The sequence below is a fragment of the Helianthus annuus genome, chromosome 14 (genome assembly GCF_002127325.2).
Source record: "Helianthus annuus cultivar XRQ/B chromosome 14, HanXRQr2.0-SUNRISE, whole genome shotgun sequence".
In the NCBI taxonomy this organism is placed as follows: Eukaryota; Viridiplantae; Streptophyta; class Magnoliopsida; order Asterales; family Asteraceae; genus Helianthus; species Helianthus annuus.
In genome coordinates, this window is record NC_035446.2 from 155,156,292 (window position 1) to 155,175,330 (window position 19,039).

At 32.7% G+C, this 19,039-nt stretch overlaps 1 protein-coding gene and 1 long non-coding RNA gene across 2 annotated transcripts; both read left to right on the top strand.

Moving 5' to 3' along the window:
• The first annotated feature begins 231 nt into the window (after nucleotides 1-231).
• LOC118486737 lies at nucleotides 232-2,701 on the top strand. The gene is made up of 3 exons (XR_004879676.1): nucleotides 232-560; nucleotides 2,140-2,195; nucleotides 2,660-2,701. It is a non-coding gene; the product is annotated as an uncharacterized LOC118486737 (long non-coding RNA).
• A 4,309-nt stretch (nucleotides 2,702-7,010) lies between these two features.
• On the top strand, nucleotides 7,011-18,453 carry LOC110904497 (probable receptor-like protein kinase At5g59700). Its single transcript, XM_022150340.2, has 5 exons — nucleotides 7,011-7,279; nucleotides 7,910-9,101; nucleotides 9,299-9,594; nucleotides 15,423-15,707; nucleotides 17,929-18,453. Exons 2-5 carry the CDS (start codon nucleotides 8,166-8,168, stop codon nucleotides 18,071-18,073), a joined length of 1,662 nt encoding a protein of 553 aa, XP_022006032.1. The 5' UTR covers nucleotides 7,011-7,279; nucleotides 7,910-8,165; the 3' UTR covers nucleotides 18,074-18,453.
• The last annotated feature ends 586 nt before the right edge of the window (nucleotides 18,454-19,039 follow it).

The following is a 19,039-nucleotide window of genomic DNA, read 5'->3' on the forward strand; positions in this document are numbered from 1 at the left end:
GGGAAGCGTGGCAAGCTGAACCCACGTTATGTTGGGCCGTTTAAAGTTCTTGAGCGTATCGGTAAGGTGGCTTATAGGTTGGAGTTACCTACTGAGCTGGGTAATGTTCACGACGTATTTCATGTATCACAGCTAAAGAAGTGTTATGCTGACGACCCATTAGCGGTACCTTTTCAAGAGTTAAAAATCGACGACAAGTTACAGTTTGTTGAAGAACCCATCGAGATCATGGACCGTGAGGTCAAAGTGCGTAAACACAGTCGTATTCCCATCGTTAGGGTTCGTTGGAACTCAAGACGTGGACCGGAGTTCACGTGGGAGCGCGAGGATCAGATGAAACTAAAGTACCCTCACCTTTTTCACAAAGACAAAGCCGAGTCAAGCAAAACTGGCGAATCTCGGGGCGAGATTCCTCTTCAAGTTGAGGATGATGTCACAACCGAGCAGAACCCGCAACAATCCTGATTTCTCACTTCGTTTCTCTCACACTTGACGCTTGCCAATTTCGGGACGAAATTTCCTTTAAGTTGAGGATGATGTGACAACCCCGAATTTCCAAGGTTAGTCTTGTAATTTGATTCCTCGTTATTCTCCTTACACTTTTTGTTGCGATTAGTTTTAAGCGTAACGCATCGGTAATTCATGTAACTGGGCCAACTATTTAGCATGCACACACACTACTCGGGCCGCACATCAAGCTCTTGACCCAATTATACCCTTGCGTGCTTACACTTTGATCCGTAATTTATTTAGAAGCCATTTCGAGCCTTTATCCATTGCATGGGCTGCCATGAGATTTGGGCTTAAGCCCATTCCTTGGATCATTACGTTAACCGCCCTAAACAATCCTTGGTTAGCAAGTATACGTAACATACTTCCCTATATCTTGGTGTAGCTTAAAACCTAAATACAAACCCTATTACCTCTTAGTTACGATCAGCAGGAGAAACCCCCACCCCTTCGAGATACCTGCTCCTTCTGATCGACCTGTTCCTTCTGGTTAGTAAATTCCCATGTTTATATTGCGCTGATAATTTGTCTGTGTACTGTGCATGGTATTAGAATGTTGATAACATGTGTGCTAATAATTTTCGATTGATCAATTGTTTGGCATTAAAGTACTGTTGTTGATCTTGTCAAAAAGCACTTAGGGATCTTTTTTATAAACTATAGTATATCAGATTAATACGTGTAGCATGCATGTGATTATCAAGTTGCAATCGCTTATGATAGGACCAAATTATCTATAGTGTGTTGTTATTGACTTTTCATGCCATATATAAAGTATTAACCGTCCAAATTGGATCGGTCCAATGATAGGGTAGTATGATCAGGTTCAAGGGATGATAGGTAATCACATGGATCATGGGAATTGATGTATGTCAGGAGCTTTTAACTTGGTCCAATATAGTGAAGATATATGGCATGATTAAATATATATATATTAATATTAAGTTCAGAAGTGGCCGACATGTGCAATTGATTCAATGTGCAAATTGTGAACCTAATGAAGTAATATAGGTACTTTTACTGAATTGTCAAATCACACACCATGTGCAAGATGAGGTCATATGTGGTATGGACTAATTGGAATTATATTAGGGGGGAGGTCATCGATGTTGACTGGTTGTTTTTATTAATTTCGATGAAGCTTTGTTGACTATTTGAAAGTAATACAAATTGGACGTAGGATTGGGCCAAGGGTTTGGTAGAAATCAATGTAAAGGTAATAGTTGAATTGTTAAATGATGTAATGGTCTGATGAGTTATTGTAATCTGGGCCGCACCCCTCGGCTGTTTGTGAATGAACTGCATAATGGATCACTTATATGGGCCACACTGTTTCATCTGGGCCATAAAGTTCACGAGTTAAACAACTAAATTGTAATAGCTCATTTGAATGTTTGTGGTACTGACCATTAAGTTATTACCTGTATGAGAACTTGCATGTTTACTTGAATAAGAACTAAATCATTGATATGTACCGTTGTGAAATACAAGCTTATGGCATGAGAACACTTATGATTTGAACACTTGCTGTAGCTTGAGTGATGATATGTGCCCTACTTATTTGTTAATTTAGTATGTGTACGGAGAATATATGTATATGAAACTGACGGTTATCGGTAACCATATTAGGATTGGGTTGTCCAACTGTACACAAGTAACTAACAAATTATACCGAGCAAACCAAGGTGAGTTCATTGCTCTTTTCTCAAGCATGGATCCCAGGGAAGGGATAACGGGTAACGTTCCGAGGAGGAATGCATGGGTAATGGGATGTTGGTTATTGTACTCAGTTTTCTATCATTGTAAGACCACAATATCTACCGGCACGTTGCTTGTAGGGCAACGGGGGTTATTAGTTGATAGCGCTATTAGGTTTGGCACCCTCACGACGTTCGAGGAAAACGGGCGTGAACTAATTACCTTAAAACATGACCAATGCTTTGATAGAGGCATTGGGGTTGGCAATCACATATCATATGGCCATTCGGTAATCGAGTAATAACAACATCGAAACATCAAACATCATAACAACAAACAACATATTGTCTTGTAAACTGTTTTGCTCACCTGATTGGTAACACTACTTGGTAAACAAACACAAACCTTGAACTCACCAGCGTAGTCTGACACACTTGTTACATGCTTGTAGGTAATTATTGAAGGAACTTGGGAACTTGCCGTCTGATGCTGCTGGAGTAGTCATGGTCATAATAAACAATTACATTGCTTTGGTTTTGATACATTTATACGCTCATACATTTATGCTTCCGCTCAATACTTTGGTTTTGGTTTAACTTTCGAACGATACATTTCTTTCAATTGGGTATTTCAGTACATTATAACCTGTGTTTGATATGATTGGTGGCTCTTTGTTGGATCGTTGCATCCCCATTAGGTGGAAATTTGGGGGTGTGACAACTTAGATCATGTGAGTGGGTAGGCGGGAACTGAAGGCCATTAGTCCTCATTGTAGGACCGAGGGACAGTAGCGGTAGATCTATCTGGGTGTCGCGAGCCCAGCCCCAGGCCCAGCAGAACGGACCTCGGGGTGACTTTGTGCCCAACGCAAAATCCGCTAGGTTTGAGTCTTCCTTCTGTACATCACACATATCAATGGCCTTGCAAACCATTGGTGATCTCTTTTTCCTTATTTACTACATACCAGGATTTTTATACTTACAAAGGTTTTACTTACTCACTACACATGAACTCGCTCAACATTATTGTTGATTTTTCCAACTTACATGTATTTCAGGGAACTAAGGATTCTGGCACGGTATGATATGTTTTCACGCTGCAATAGAGTTACGGGATGATCCACGTTTAGGGATTGCGACTTTTACCTGGACGAGTCGCAAGTCTTAAACGGAGTTTAATTTAAGTTTGTGGTTGTGTCTTTCAAACAATATTTTTATGGTTTGTAATTTCCCTTGCATGTGTCAACACTTTGAAACAATGTTGTTACCTTTGACTTTAATGGATGATTCTGCATGGTTTTATTTTCATATAGCTTTGTTATGATTAAGCTACGGTATTAAGAAGTCACACCATATTAACCCACGCTAGCCAGGGTGTGACATAAACACTTGAAGTGTGAGACATCAAACACCACATCTTATACTGAAATTGTTAAAATAATATACTTCTTTCTATTTTCTTTACACTATCGTTGACCCGAGTAAGTACACCTCAATTCCTTCTTGTAGCATCACTAATAGTACTTTTAAATACACATAAAACATTAAATCAATTATATTCTTAATAACCAATAGCACAACTTTAAAAACTTCATACATCATTTGCAAATAGCCTACTTACTTATTGAAACCCATGTATTTTGGATCCAAGATGACCATACCTTTTAGTTTTCCATAGTAAATATTTGGATCAGAGAGGGACAACACCCATGTTCGCAATTGTAGATCTTTATCACTACTGGAAATAATATAAACCAATGTACCATCCCTTGCATCATAACCGCCACCCAGATTCGTCTCTATAGAATAGAGCATGTTCAACTGCAAGAAGCATAGCCAAAAAAATTAGACACGTCAAGAAAATATCATGTGCCCAAGAAGATGAACCAGCTCATGTGCTACCTCACTAAAGTTTGAGAAGCGCTTTAAATCACCAGGTTACCCATAAAGTAAATGAGAAGCCTTATATATAAAACTTTAAAACAAAGTTGAATTTTACACAAAAAAAATGTTCGCATACCAGATTTTAATTTTGAATTGGCCATCAAAATATGACTCTTACCACTAAATCTAAAACATGTACCATTGCGATAAGGGATTGTCCATCTAGAAGACATCAACACAATTTTAATTAGTTGTTATTAAAAGCTATTATTAAAAATAAAAATTACATGAATAATTATAGCATTATAAACAACTGAATGAACATACCTTAGTAAATCGAATGAAAAACCCTAATACGTGAAGCGATCTGAAACGGCTTACGTATCAATCACCTGCTGTTAAAAGGAAAACGTGAAAGTTATATGAATTTAGGTAAGAACTGGTTATAACATGATCATACTTTATAGCAAGCTTTACAAACAAACAATGAAAAGGGAGTCTTGTTTATCATAGTTAACGCCTGAACGTTAAACTAACTAATGCATATTTCATAATTTCAATCTTATAATCATCACAAACAAACCTATGCAAAATGCCCTAATTTAACCTATAGAAGAGCTACCTGTATGAGTGTCACCAAATGAACACAAAAGGGTCAAAACATTATAAAGGTATCTGATTTTTATGCATAAATTATACTTGCATACAAATACACTGAATAAGTTCAGTATGTACATATTTATCATAGCATATCAATGTAGTCATAATTGAGTGTGTCCTGCTCTATCAACAACATGTATATGTGCACCATCCTTAATCAAAAGTTCACACAATTCTGACTTCTGAGTACTTGCTGCACATCTAAACACAATAAAATTAAATCTAACAACAAACCTTCTGGAATTAATTGCAGCCAACGTCATCGCGATGCTTCGACCAAAATCTACTCAACGATACAGATCTATAAAACCTTGTCGTATCGCCGTCACTGAACCTACAATCCGACGCTAGTTCCGGCATCGCTTTCCAATCAACCTCTCGTATTCACCGATTTCGTCGTTAAATACTCCATAACCGATAACAGTTTCCAATTAAAATCAAAAGTTCTTCACAGAATCTGTAGAAAAAAATATACGGAATGATAAAATCGAAATCAAATGATTAGTTGGAGAGATTTGTCGCCAAAGTGGAATCGCGAAATAGATTTAGGGTTTCTGATTTAAAAAGGAGATTTGAAAATCAAAATCAAATGATAATGAGAACATTTATCAACAGATTAGAATGATAAAATCACTATCTTTAATCGGAACTATTGTTAATCTAACCTTGATTCGAATTGATGGATTGAAGATCTTTGAATATCCGTAAAGAGGCGACAGAGAGGGAAGGAAGAGAATGAGAGAAACCCTAGAATATGAGGAAAAGAATAAGAGAAACAACGTCTATTCATTTGCCGCTCAAAGAGAGAATTGGAGAAACAATTAGATGCCACGTGGCATCTGGTAGCCTAAGTACATGCCATGTGGCATAAGTTTGTTTTGTTTTATTATAAGGTATAGATTTAATAAAAGAATGGATCAAAATGGAAAGTGAAAAGATTTATAAAGTTAATCCCTAAAATACCTCTGGTTAAAATGGAGTTTTTGACGGAGTTAGGGTATGTGATCAAAATTGTAACAAAAAGGAAAAGTCAGAGACCCAGAGGAGAAAAAAAACTATTTGGACTAAAATGACAAATTTGGACAAACCCTCAAGGACTAAAATGACAATTTACTCTTTAAAATATATATATATATATATATATATATATATATATATATATATATATATATATATATATATATAGGGGAGGGTTATCTTGAGAACGCTAAATATTGCGAGAACCGTGAGAACGGATGAGAACACTAATCAAAACCATTTTTTCTAATACAAACCTCATTGTAATTAAGAGACAACATAAAAAAAAAGAATTTACAACATCAAATAATCCATTTCTCTTTTCAAAATCACTCTTTTTAGATTTTTTACACATGTGTAAATATAACAGATTTACACATGTGTAAATGGCAAAGTTACACATGTGTAAATTTTCTTTATTTACGAATTCACATAAATTTAAACGTTTAAATTAAACTTCTAACATTGTATTCGAATAATAATGATAAGTGTAGAAAAAATTTTTGAATTTGATTCGTTTTTGACCAAGTTCTCGCGGTTTTTTCACATGTGTAAATTTTTTGAATTTTTTTTATACAAACCTCATTGTAATTAAGATACAACATCAAAACAAGAATTTATAACATCAAATAATTAATTTCTCATTTCAAAATCATTCTTTTTAGATTTTTTACACATGTGTAAATATAGCAGATTTACACATGTGTAAATGGCAAACTTACACATGTGTAAATTTTCTTTATTTATGAATTCACGTAAATTTAAACGTATAAATTGAATTTCTAACACTGTATTCAAATAATAATGATAAGTGTAGAAAAAAAAATTTGCATTTTAATTGTTTTTGACCAAGTTCTCATGGTTTTTTCATTTGTTCTCACGGTTCTCACAATATTTAGCGTTCTCATTTAAACTCTCCCCTATATATATATATATATATATATATATATATATATTTATTGACTTTTTTAAATATATTAAAATATACGTTTTGCCCATGGCTTTACAACTTAGTGGCATTTTGGGGGTGAGATAAAGCTTTAAGACCAATAGGTCAGTGTAGAATCTAAAGATGGATATTATCGGGTGATTCCGCTGATGGCATGATGATACTCCAGTATCCGTCACTGATCCAAATTGCAGTTAAAAAAAATTTTTTAACACTTTAATTTTTTTAAAGAATTCATCAATAAGGAAATAGTGGGACCCTTTCATAGCTCATAATTGAATGCCATCATTAAGAGGTTAAACCAACAAAAGGTTACAGTGATGGCCTCAGTCAATGATCAAGCTCACAGAGAATCCGAATCTCCTATTCTGAACTCGCCGGCGTCACAAACCACCGCCGCCGCTGTTGCTTGAACCGAGTTCACATCCGCAACACACACTCTCTGCTCCGGTTTTGTTTCCGCCGAGCATTGACGGAGCCTCCAACACCGCCACTCATTTCTCTTGGCCGTCTCGTCACAGCAACAACCAATTCTATAGTACATTTTGGATTTTGATTCAAGGTAGCAATCTCAGTTTTATTTCGATGATCAGTGCTGTTAACTGACTTTTAGAAATTTGGGATTTTGGGTAATGCCTCTTGCGACTTAGAAGAAGGGGTCAAAAAATAAACACTGTTCAGTGATGGTAAATGTATAATACTATCGGGGAGGGTTCAATTATGTTATTGTGAAAACTTGAGAACTAACTAAAAAAACCATAAAAAAAAATACCAATTTTTTTACAAGTTTTTTTATAAAAATTCGCTACTTTTTATACAAAGAAAAAGTTTCAAAAAAAAAAAAAGAATTTGTAGTGCACATGTGCAATAATACACGATTTTTTTTTTGAAAAAAAAAGTTTTTTTTATATATAAAAAGTAGCGAAAATTTGGTTAAAAAATGGGCATGTTTTTTAGGCTAATTAGTTAGTTTCAAGTTTTCACAATAACTAGTGGTTTTCAATTAAACTTCCCACTGTAATATAGTATAAGACCGTGGGGTATGGTGGGGCGGGGGTTTGGGGCATGGGTTGACACGTGGACTTTGAGGAGCATCGCTGGTCAGTTGCATGTTGGGTCGGTTTTATTGATGATGTGACACTATTTTTGTTTTTAGATTCTCTTATTTGGTTGGTTTTTGGTGTTTTTGAAGGATGAGTGCTTTTATGACGTGACAATTGACGAGACATGTATATGTGATTTTGAGGTTCCTTATTGTGGATGGTCTTACGAAGAATATAAAGATGCAACGCAAGCCATCCAACAGCAACGACGTATAAGTAGGCTTACTGTTATCTGATGTTTTTTTAAGTACGTGTTATATCGTAGAAGACTCGGCCCCATTCAAGCTTCAAGCTTCTGAAATTCTTTTTTCTCTCCCCTTTCAAAGTAACAACACACAAAAAGAGATGTTACGACTCAAAAAGTCGAAACACCTCAAAAAAGTATCATTGGCAGAGATTCGAGAAGCAACCCAAAGCTTCGCATCAGAAAATTGTATAGGTAAAGGTGGATATGGTATGGTGTACAAAGGGTATCTCAGCATTGCTCCTGACTCTCGAACATCTATCCTAGTCGCAATAAAGAGGTTAAATGAAAAGCAGGGACGACAAGGGTCACCGGAATTTTTGACAGAGATTCACTTGCTCTCCGGTAAAAAGCATCCAAACTTGATCAATCTTTTTGGTTATTGTGTAGAGCATAACGAGAAAATCCTCATATACGAATACGCTGAGCGTGGAAGCTTGGACATGTTTCTAAAGGATGACAATAGAACTCATAATCTTACGTGGTTGGAAAGACTCAAAATTTGTGTTGGTGCTGCACGTGGGTTACATTACCTGCATAATCATGTTGGAAAGCATGAAGCCATAATCCATCGAGACATAAAGAGCGCTAACATCTTGATTGACGAGAATTGGGTTGCAAAAGTTTCTGATTTTGGATTGTCCACGTTATTGGCAGGTTCAGATAGAGATGAGGTTGTTTCTCAGGCTTGTGGCACACTGGGTTATGTCGAACCTGAATATGCTAAAACTGATATAGTGACGAAAGAGTCTGACGTATACTCTTTTGGCATAGTACTGTTTGAAGTTCTATGTGGGAGGCTGTGCACCAGGATTAAAATCAATGGTGGCTTCTTGTCACCACCCTCTTCGGCCAAAGATTACTACTTGAATAACAGCTTGGATGAGATTGTTGATCCTAGTTTAAGGGAAGCTATGAACTTCAACTCCATGGACACATTTGTAGAAATTGCCAAGGAATGCTTGCATGATGATCGAGAAGAGAGGCCACCAATGGGCCGTGTGGTAGAAGAGCTTGAAAAATCATTCAACCTTCAAGTAAGTTGTATACATTACTTTTTTATGGAAACAATGGGACGCTAAAAACCTCTGAAACAATACGTTTATGGTAGATATAAAGGTTAAATTTTGTTGGTAAATTGTTACATACATATTTTACCAAATTGCTCTCAGCAAATGCAAGTACGACCTCTAACTCCATTTCAATAATACGTTGCTATATTTTTATCTAACAGATCAGATCAGAGAAAGTGAAGATTATTTTTCAGCATTTTGATTTGAATAAAGACGGTGGTCTTAACAAAGAAGAACTAGGAGCCCTTATTGTTGCTACAAACTCTGGTCTTAAACGCTCTACTGACGACAGGGTGTACCATATGGTCAGATCAGATCAGGAGAAAGGTCTTACCTGTGAAGGTCTTTTACAAATCTATGACAACTGTGATGTTGACTTAGACATGGATTATGAGGTGCTAAGCCTTAAAGTGAACCTCCACAATGGTAAAAAACCTAGTTTCACCGCATGGGAGAGGTAAGTATACTAATTAATTCTTGATTTTATATTTTATAACTTATAGCAACTTATTCACAATTCATATATCACTAGAGGAGGTAATCAGAATATGCTTTGATCCACGAGTTTTTTTTTTTCCAAAAAAAAGTTAAATGGTACAAAAACAAGTATGGGTTAAAACTTAAAAATGTAATTTACAAGTTGACGCTAACTCGTGAAAAAAAAAAAAAAAAAAAAAAAAGACTGTTGACCCATTTTTATAGACATGAAATGAGCCGTAGATATTTCAAATCTGGAGAAACGTTTGATCAAAACAAATAACCACCCTTAATTTTATTACTATTAGTATAAATATAAAAATTTAATCAACATTAGTATCTATATCTATACTATATAATAAAAGAAACCTGTTTTGGGACACTTGTCATTCTCTTATTTAATTGAATAAAATTATTAATAATACTAAAAATAATAATATTTAATCTAAATTAATACAAATTCTTATTATTAATAATATTTAATCAAATCTAAAATTTAATCTAATACAATTTTTTATTATCAATAATATTTAATCAAATCTAATAAGAATTCATACGAATTCCAAAGTTGATATTAACTTTCAAATAATTAAAAAAAAAAATTAATGATTGGTTAAACTAAAGAGATTATCATATTGCAAAAAGGAAAAACAAGATCAAATAGTTAAATATGTGTGACCATAATTGTTTCATGGATTTATTACGAAAAAAACGTTACTGATAACCAAAATGTTAATTAATTTATCATATCATATTACAAAACAAAATTAAATTAAATTAAATTTAGATCCAATAGTTAAATTGGGTAATCGAGACTGTGGATATTTTAGATTTTTAGTTAGATTTATAATCCTCTTTTGGAGCTAACCTCTTTTGGAACTAAAAGATTAACAATATATAAAATCCTTCAAAACAAATATCTATACTAAAAACATAATATAGTTATATGTATAATATGCACTTTTTAATAAAATAATACCAAACAAAATTACAAATATAAAATCATTGATTTTACTAATAATAAAAAGTCTTAATTTTTTTAAATTAGATTTATTGCGGTTTTTTTAAATATAATTTATATTTTATCACTCAAATGGCTGCTTATTTGCTTCTTGAATAACATGTTTGACCACTGTATATTTTTTCAATAATCATCTACTCAATCACCATATCTATCGTGTACCGAGTATATCCCTTAGTTTTTTTAAATATAATTTTCTTATTATTTGGTATATAAAATCATATTTATTCAAGCCGTGTAACACACGAGTGTTTCTAAAGATATAACTTTTTTTATTATTAGGTAAATAATATTACATTTATTCAACCCGTGTAATACACGTGGTTTTAAAGATATAACTTTTTTTTATTATTTGGTATATAAAATTACATTTATTAAATCCATACAATATGGTTCCTATAGATATAATTTTTTATTATCTAATATATAAAATTACATTTATTCAACTCGTGCAATAAAGGAGGTTTTTAAAGATATATTATTTTATTATTTAGTATATAAAATTTATTTATTCAACCCGTGTAATACACGGGGTTATAACCTAGTAAATATATAAATATAATAAACACCACGCTTAATTTTATTGCTATTAGTATAAATATAAATATAATCAACATCCAAATTATTTATTAAACGGTAATCACTTTATCCAAATTAAACGGTAGTGAAAATATATGGCTCTGTTCATGTTTAATAAATAAAATTAAATAACCATGGTGTCATTTACACCACCGTCATTTTGTACATAATCTCAATAACATTATTAATATCGATAAAAAAAAAAAACACCACTTACAGTGGCAAAGCTTGAGATTTCCGACCGGGGATAGAAAACGTACATACCAAAAATTTCTATAAAACCGGGGGTCAAAAACGTATATACCCAAAAAAATTCTATACGAAAACTATATAATCTCGACTACTACTGAGCAAAAAGTTCGGGGGGTCGGCCGCCCTCTCTTACCCCCACAAAGCTACACCCTAGACCACTTATACATAATCTTAATGACATTATTAGTATCAACAAAAAAGCCATTTAGTTCCACGCTGCAAGAACAAAAGAAAACGCATCCACATATCGATCATACAACCGATCGGTTAAAATAATAGCGATTAACATAAACATGAAATAAAGGTGTCTATGATGCTTAAGGCTCTGAACTAATAACCATAAACTATTTGTACCAGGGCCGTCTCCGAAAATGCTCCAAAATTTTTGGGTTCGGAGCGAGTATAAAAAAAAACAGGCCCCATAATATAAAGTCAATAACTAATTTTGTAAAGAAAAAATAAACATATTTGAATTAGTACATGTTTACATACTAGAAAACATAATAATAAACGGAAAAGAGGGGCCGCTAACTTTTTAAAAAGTAAATATACAAACTAAATATATATATATATATATATATTAATATATATATACACACACTAGTGGGATCACCTGAACGTTGCATCGAGCGGGAACTTTGTTTGTTTCGATGCACTCGTTATAGCAAGCGAAAGTTAAAACCCAAAAAATACAGTTGTAACATGCGCGACGTGTCCGTTTCATCACTTTTTGTATAAAAAAAGAAAAAAAATAAAACATTTCAAATATTGTTTGTTGAATTTAGGTTTTAAACAAAAAAAAAACAAGTTTTAAACTGGAAAAGAAAACACAAAACTGAAATAGGAAAACGAAAAACAAGAAAATAAGAAAACTGGAAAAAAAAACCTAAAGGCAATTAAAGAAGCTTATAGGGAATCGAACTTGAGACAATATAATCTAAACTTTACTAAAGGCATGAAATGTAAAAAACAAATAGGCTTATCGTGCAAAATGTACGAAAGGCATGAAAATGTAAAAAACACGGTGACATTTTCGTAATTATTTACTCGTAGAGTAATTAACAAAATTACCCTACAAATGGTATTGTAGGGTAATTTGTAAAATGACCTTATAGAGTAATTTTGATCTTGTAGGGTATCATAATTACTCAACAAATGATCTTGTACGGTAATTTTCGGTAATTTTGATCTTGTAGAGTAACTTTGTAGAGTATCGTAATTAGTCTACAAATGATCTTGTATGCTAATTTTGATCTTGTAAGTTAATTTTGATCTTGTAGGGTAATTTTGTAGACTATTATAATTACTCTACAAATGATCTTGTAGAGTATTTTTGATATACTTATAGAGTAATTTTGATAATTATCCTACAGGATCATTTTTTAAAATTACCCTACAAGATCATTTGTAGAGTAATTTTGATAATTACTCTACCACCAAATGATAATTACCGCATTTTTTTTCATGTCTTTCATACGTTTTGTACGATAAATCTCTTTGTAACTGACTCTATTCTTTTAATGAAGATTACTATTACTATTTTCTGGATACTTTTAAATCTAAAAGAAATTTTCATTTTTAAATAACTTTTTATTATTGAACTTAATATTAAATAAATTAATTTTTTATAGCTTTTGAAAATGCTTTTTCTTTTTATAAAAAACGAAGCAAATCAACTATCTGTACTATCATATTTTTTTGTTTGGTTTACGTTTTTCTTTTTATTATTTAACTAAAAAATGACTATGATTTTTAAATGCTTAATTTTATTACTATCTAACTAAAATCCACTTAAAAACATCAATTTCGTTTTAACCATTACAGTTAACCTCTGCAATATTTATACCAAAAAATAGTAGAAATAAACAAAATAGAACTAAATACTAGTAAAGGAATTTTAAACATATTAGTATAAATTTAAACCAAAAAGTTAAATGAGTATGCTTGATTTGAATTTTAAAATTCCATATATTTTTGTTTTTATATATATTATAAATAAATTTAAATATAATATTTATTACGTAATCAGATTCTTAATTCCGTCCAAACGAAGTTAATCAGATTCTTAGTTTGGTGTTGGTGGTTAACAATAAAGCAAAAAAGAAAAGAATGTTTTGTTTCAAGGGTGAGGATCAAATAGAAGATTTATTTTGGCTAGAAAGGATAAAAATCAATAGAATTTATGATATGTGACAAAATTTAAAATAAAGAGGAAGTGTATTTTAGTCAATCATATCCTTTCTTCTTCCTTCTTCTCCCTAATAACTTCAAAATTCACCATTTTTAAAACCCAACATCTTCAACTATTTCTTCACTTTCTATCTTAATAATCACTATATTATAGTGCGATTTTCATCACCAATCAATGATTCAAACACCCGATCAACGTGTTCTTCAGCTTTTTTTTTTTTTTTTTTTTGAAGAAAACCCAGTTTAATTTCATTTAAAATCTCGTTTTTTCCCGTGATTTTGAAGATAATCACTCGATCCGTTAGATTCGATCGCCGATAAGTGTTTCTATCATTCAAATTTCGTCAATCGTTGAAGAAATCGGCTTCGATCCATGTGAGAAATTCTTTAATTTCATTTTTTTTACGATCTGGGTTTTTGATTTAGTCATTGCGTTTTACGATCTTGATGGGGGTCCGGGGGCAGCGCCCCTGGTAGCAGGGTCAAGGGGCGGCAGCCCCTGGCGAGGTCCAGGTCAGCTTTAAATTTTTTTTTTTATTAAATTGCTTTAATAAAAATGCATGAGAAAATTTAATTTTATGTAAATTTGCCTCTAGAAAACTACATTCGTAGACAGTTTTATGCCATTGCGTTTTAGGATTGCATTCCTGGTTCAGACAATTCACAGACAAAACTATTGTCCTGGTTCAATGCGTTTTAGAGAGAACATTTTCTTTGGTGTTTTTATGCCATTACGTTTTAGAACTAAGACATTTTTATGTGTTCTCTGGCCGTTGCGTTTTAGGAAAACACATTTTTGAAGTGTTTTTAGTCATTGCATTTTAGGTAAAACACATTTTTAGGTGTTTTCAGTCCATTGCGTTTTAGAGAGAACATTTTTTTAGGCCATTGCGTTTTAGAAATGAGACATTTTTAAGTGTTTTTGGGCCATTGCGTTTTATAAATAAGACATTTCTTTGTGTTTTTGGTGCATTGCGTTTTAGGTAAAACATATTTTTATGTGTTTTCAGTCTATTGCGTTTTAGAAAACAGAAATTTTAAGTGTTTTCTGGCTATTACGTTTTAGAAATAAGACATTTGTTTGTGTTTTTTGTGCATTGCGTTTTATGTAAAACACATTTTTATGTGTTTTCAGTGCATTGCGTTTTAGAAAACACACTTTCTTTTGTGTTTTTTTGGCTATTGCGTTTTAGAAATAAGAAATTTCTTTGTGTTTTCTAGTCATTGCGTTTTGCAAATAAGACATTTTTTTGTGCATTGCGTTTTAGAAAAATGTCATTTTTTAGGTTTTTTTTCCATTGCGTTTTACGCAACTGGGTTTTCAAAAAAAATAATTCGAAAATATAGCAATAGTATACTCATTTTAAAGATAAAAAACGCTCATTTTTTGGTGCAATTTTTATAAAAAAATAATGTCGTATTATTAACGTTTAAAAAATGGGGGGGGGGGAATTGGAGGAGAGAGAAACTATTGTGGTGGAGTGACTAGAATACCCTTACACAACCCACGTGCCTCTTTTTTGATCTTCAATTTCACTCATTTAATCTTAGCCCTTGATTAATTCTATTGATGGTCAAGATTACTTACTATCCTTCCTAGCCAAATAAATTTCCTATTATATCCTAACCCTTTGTTTCAATTTTAAAAAAAAAAAATATAGCATCGAATAAAGTCATACTAAAAAAATTCATTTTCAACATCCTGCTGCAACGCGCGAGTAGCATGAACTCGTATCATAACATTTATCACTTAATGGAGCATGCAGATATGAGAAGGTGTTGAAAATTTTCCAGCGGTTTGATTTGAACAACGACGGAGGTCTTGACCCAGAGGAAATAGAGGCCCTCGTATCTGCTACACACCCTAATTCCAAGGTCAACATGATCATAGATTATCTTGAGGGTAATCCCTACTCCCTTGGCTTCTCCGAGCACTATGAAGAATACGCCGTTGGTAAAAAGGGTCTTACTCTCAGAGGCCTTCTACTCATTTATGATCAAGGCAAACTTGACTTGGACTTGGATTTTCAGGCATTGGAACAAAGGGGGAGGTAAATAGTAACTCTAATCTTTTTGGAAAATATAAACAATACAACATTTAGTAATGAGTTAATTACATAAATGGATCCTGTGGTTTATACATAATTTCGCCTTTGGGTACTAATTATTTTTTTAACAGGTTTAGGTTCTATGGTTTCAATTTTGTAACACCTTTGGGTACTAACACCAAACTTAGTTAATTAATGACTAAACTACCCTTGCATTTTTTTAAGTTTATCAATGTAACACATTTGGGTACTAACATCTAATTTATTTAAGTTTAAATCACTTTTACAAAATCTATTTTTTTTTATTTTCATATTTTTATTATATCTCTTAATTAACATAAAGTCTATTTATTTTTTTTATTTTCATATTTTTATTAAATTTCTTATTTAACATAAAATCTACTTGTTACACCAGTATTTTTTTAAATAGATTTTTAAATAAAATCTACTAGCTATATAGTTTTATGTAAATTAAATTTCTTACTCGTTTTAAATAATGTAAACCTTACTCGTTTTCAATTTTGGATATATATGATTGATAATAATAATAATAATAATAATAATAATAATAATAATAATAATAATAATAATAATAATAATAAGTATCTTTCATGTAAAAAAATTAAGCCATTTTTAACTCGTTTTTTTGTTCATTTACATTTTACTATTTTAGAAAGATATTTAACTTACATAAAATCTACTAGTTGCACCAGTAAAATCTACTAGCTATATAGTTTTAATTAAATTAAATATCTTTTTTATAAAAAAAATGATTTTAAAAAAAGGCTTAAATTTTTTTAGTTTTATCTAAAATACCTAGCTTTTTTTAGTTTTATCTAAAATACCTAGCTATATAGTTTATCTAAAATACACCAATTCCGGTGTAACAAGTAGATTTTATGTTAAATAAGAAATTTAATAAAAATATGAAAATAAAAAAATAAATAGATTTTGTGTTAAATAAGAGATATAATAAAAAGATGAAAATAAAAAAAAATAAATAGATTTTGTAAAATTGATTTAAACATAAATAAAATTAGGTGTTAGTACCCAAATGTGTTACATTGATAAACTTAAAAAATGGAAGGTATTTAAACATAAACTACATTAACGTTATGTCATGTTTAATAAACAGGTAATTTACATCGAGATAGTTGGTAAACGGGCAACAAGCTTCGCCGCTACCCCATTTTGAATAGCAAAACTAAGCCTTTTAAAAACTACGTCCATAGATCTCGGGGTCATAACATTACTATGCATGACCCTTTGAACTCAACTAAGTAGGTCCACAGCCTCTGGCGACAGAAAACCAAAAGTATCAAAAGCAAATGGGATAAACACGTGCTGGTTGTCAAGGCACGCTTTCTCATGCTTGATCACTTTACCCGAAGCATCTTTTAAAGCAGCCTGGCCCACTGTGAAAGCACTACTCCCTAAGCCCACTAGCGGGGAAACCCCTGTTAGATCCACACAGGCGTGTTTTCCTCCTACCCATCCAAAGACAAGAATGTCAGCTGGTCGAAGGTAAATCTCCCTTCCAACGGGTCTGTTAAGAAATTAACGGGTGCCTCTTTCTTAGCAGAAATACCAGCGCACCTGAATATGTCAAAAAGGACATCCCTAACCAAATCATGTCGGTATTTGAACCCCGGGAGCTCTCTAGAATGAATTGCATGCTCACCAAAAGAATCCAAACACGCCTTATGACAAATTGGGCATACCTCGTCAATTGGGAATAAAGGAATCATGAGGCGATACTTAAGGATAGTACCGTACTCCACCGGCGACATATGCTGGCCTAACCCATCATTAATTAACTAATTTTGGTGTTAGTACCCAAAGGTGTTACAAAATTGAAACCATAAAACCTAAACCTGTTAAAAAAAAATAGTTAGTACCCAAAGGCGAAATTAGGTATAAACCACAGGACCCATTTGTGTAATTAACTCTTTAGTAATTTAGTATTCAAGTTTTTCAATTACCGAAAAAGGAAAAAATAAAATGAGATAACAATCGATCTATCTATAGTTCGTTTTTAACTTGATTATTGATTTTCATAATGATCATATTGCAACTTGCATATTTGAATTGAAATGTCAACCCTGACCCTGCTTAATCTACAACTAAAAAGAGAAAGAAAATCTGCCGGCAGGTAAGGTCTTGGGGCCGAATATTATGCACCAAATAATGAGGGGCCTGATCTGTAAATATCTGAAATGTGCAGAAATGTTGCGGACATGCATTTGTGGCTCCTCGTATTTCTAGTGGCATGTCTTCTCCCGAATACATTGCTAAACTTGTATCCCTTACGCTTGAAAGATCTCCTATGGCATATGGTCTTGAGCTATCTCAAAGGTTCATTATGTTAGTACAACACCTTTTGAGATGATCTCTCATTTGATCTCAGATATTACTTTAAGGAAAGATCATCAAGTTCCGTTGAATGGGAGGAAATTTCATCAAACGAAGATTCCAGCTAATCACATATGGCTATGAAAACTTTGTATCACCTTTATATTTCCAGACATTCATCTAGCCTATTCTACTCTAATTCTACTAAACAAGGAGGTTTTTTTTTTCTTTTTTTCGAAAGAGTGTGGTTGGAAAACTTATTTACCAAATATAAGTTATTATTGTACTTTGTAGTGATGGTATATGAAAGTTTTTAACGATGTTCTGTACGTTTCTTTCAATACTTTGAGGCAGTGGCGGATCCAGGAATTTTTTCCTCTGGGTTCACTTTTTTAGATACTCCAATTTCATATGATTGAACATAAAAAAATTCGGTTCGGTTCGACAGTTCGGATCGGGTAAGGTCATTACATCTAAAGGAGGTCCAAGATCTAATTCCGAGCCACTGTAACAATAATCTGCAAGAGATTGATTTTTTTTGGCAATGATATAGAAAACCTACCTTTATCAATTGGAAATCTTCATAAGCTTATTAATCTATCCTTGTGTGGGTGCGACAAACTCAAAAGTCTTCCAGGAAGCATTTGTAGTTTAGAATGGCTAAATTTTTACTCTAAAAGCTTAGTATCTTCATCACCCATATGTAATTATTGTTTGGCATCTAGCTGTCCCGTTAACTCACACTTGAATCAAAACCGCCTCCTCTCTCTGTAATTCTGGATCCAGTCAACATAATTTAGTTAGCAAAACACAATGTCCTAACCATTATAACTTCTATAAATAAATAATTAGTGTGTTCGGTATGACACACAAGGACAGACCCACATAGGGTCCACGGTGGTTGATTGAGCCGATGAAGTGTCATAATGGATCATATGAATGGCGAATGCATTAGTGTGATTAATAAAATAGAACACAGCCAC

Excerpts from the sequence above, each read along its gene's own strand:
- LOC110904497 (XM_022150340.2), top strand. The coding sequence starts at position 8,166 with ATGTTACGACTCAAAAAGTCGAAACACCTCAAAAAAGTATCATTGGCA. Across the intron at positions 9,102-9,298 it reads AAAAATCATTCAACCTTCAA|ATCAGATCAGAGAAAGTGAA; the intron begins GTAAGTTGTATA and ends TTTATCTAACAG. Across the intron at positions 15,708-17,928 it reads GCATTGGAACAAAGGGGGAG|AAATGTTGCGGACATGCATT; the intron begins GTAAATAGTAAC and ends TGAAATGTGCAG.